At 34.9% G+C, this 1,843-nt stretch overlaps 1 protein-coding gene across 1 annotated transcript; it reads left to right on the top strand.

Moving 5' to 3' along the window:
• Positions 1-408: 408 nt before the first annotated feature.
• On the top strand, positions 409-1,516 carry LOC116803520 (WD repeat-containing protein on Y chromosome-like). Its single transcript, XM_032727193.1, has one exon. It carries the CDS (start codon positions 467-469, stop codon positions 1,088-1,090), a length of 624 nt encoding a protein of 207 aa, XP_032583084.1. The 5' UTR covers positions 409-466; the 3' UTR covers positions 1,091-1,516.
• The last annotated feature ends 327 nt before the right edge of the window (positions 1,517-1,843 follow it).

The raw sequence follows: 1,843 nt of genomic DNA, 5'->3' as shown, positions 1-1,843 counted from the left end.
CTGTTTCGAGGATTTTCCAGGCTATTTTTGGAACCTTCGTTTTTAAACCTTCCCTAGACCTCCACGAATAATTCAAGACCAAGGTGAGAAAAATCCGTTCAGCCGTTCTCGAGTTATACTATATTATATGATATTATATTATTTTATAATTATTATTATATTATATTTTTTTACGTTTACTTACCAAATCATCTGGTCGGAAGACGATTATCCTGTACCTTTGCTTTCCTGCCGTCTTCCACGCCCTTTTCTGTAACAGTGGGATCAGCAATCCATCCTGAAACGCGTGGCTTGACACTTTGTAGGTGTTGTGCAAGAATATTCTCTTAATGTTGTCGTTCGAACGAACGATATATATATTATAATGTATATTATAATTTAATGAGTAGGCCTGAAAGTAAAGTCATACTTAAATATACAATACAAAATCCTTATGAGGCTTAGTTAACTATTAAAACTTTCTGAAATGTCTGTAATATTTAATGCGAGTGTAAATACTAAAAGCGCTGTTGAGTATCAGACAATATCATCCACACAAAGTCATTTAGCGGAGGAGCAGTCGGAGCGCTTGCACAAGTGGATTTCAAATGATCAACTCGAGAAACTTCATTCGGCGTTTCTTAACACTCCCGAGCGTCATGTTGGCATTGATGAATTGCGTATCATACTTGAAGAACTAGACATAACGTTCAATGATTCAATGTATACACGGCTCTTTTTAAAGATTAATCAGAATCGTGATTTTAAGGTGGATTGGAATGAGTTTGTATCTTATTTAATATTTGGCTTTCAAGAGGAGGATCCGAGCAGCCAAAAGGAGTCTTTAATTTTACCAATCTCCGGACCCCCAATGGTTAGGAAATCAGAACACCGTTCAGCTATATGTTGTTTGGCCCTCCTCAAAGCCAAATCGGACCAAATACCAATTGATGAAGTAACCGAGACTATTAACTTTTCCTTTGGCGGTGAGGATTCTCCAGAAGCTTCTGGAATGTGGGTCACGGCCAGCCACGAGGGAATGATGCGTTTTTGGACATCTCATATGGAACCAATTCGAACTGCATCGTCGGAAAGCAGTAAGTTTAAATAAAATATTTTACGTTATAAAAAACATATCCATTCCATTTTGTAAATATATTTTATATATATTATATCTTCGTTGAAACGATCTAGACGTCTACCAAAATCTGTCCTTCCCTGTGTGTATTTTACATCAATCTGTCGAAACTTCAGGAATTGTTAAAGATATGAATCGATATTCCCATATAAGATTCCAAAAGAAATTTTAATACAAATTTTTTTCTGTATCGTAGTATTACTGTTACGCAGTATACGTAAAGTGTGAATACTTTATTTTAAATTTTGCTAATTGGTACCACGGCAACACCTCCAGCTAACCGATCTTGGTGCCATGCCGATAGACATGATATAGGAAAAAACATATAATCGAGTAAATATATAAATAAAAGAATATTATGAGCAGACAAGGTCAGAACTTGAGATAATATTATAGTCTATTCCAGTCGAACATACTCTGTGGCGGTAATGTCACCCAAAGTTGAATATATCTACAATAAATGAATGATACAGAAATTTGTAGTAAATCTCCATGAAATTGATAAATTTATCCGACTAATAAAGACAGGACTTAAAATTTTAATAAAACTAAGCTTACAAATAAATCCTGTGAATTCGGGAACTACTATAGACTATAGATATTAAATATATAACTATAAATTATTTATCAGGATTTTAGACGAGTCGATCTGGCCATGCCCGTCTGCCTTTCCGTGTAAGCTATGTGATTCCGGGAACTTTAAAACCTTGAAAGTTAAGATTAAGC

Source organism: Drosophila sechellia, unplaced genomic scaffold (genome assembly GCF_004382195.2).
Source record: "Drosophila sechellia strain sech25 unplaced genomic scaffold, ASM438219v1 Y_47, whole genome shotgun sequence".
Taxonomy (NCBI): Eukaryota; Metazoa; Arthropoda; class Insecta; order Diptera; family Drosophilidae; genus Drosophila; species Drosophila sechellia.
Note: the sequence above shows the minus strand (reverse complement) of the source record. Positions and strands in the feature narration are given on the sequence as shown.

Coding starts and splice junctions, on each gene's coding strand:
- LOC116803520 (XM_032727193.1), top strand. CDS start 467: ATGTCTGTAATATTTAATGCGAGTGTAAATACTAAAAGCGCTGTTGAG.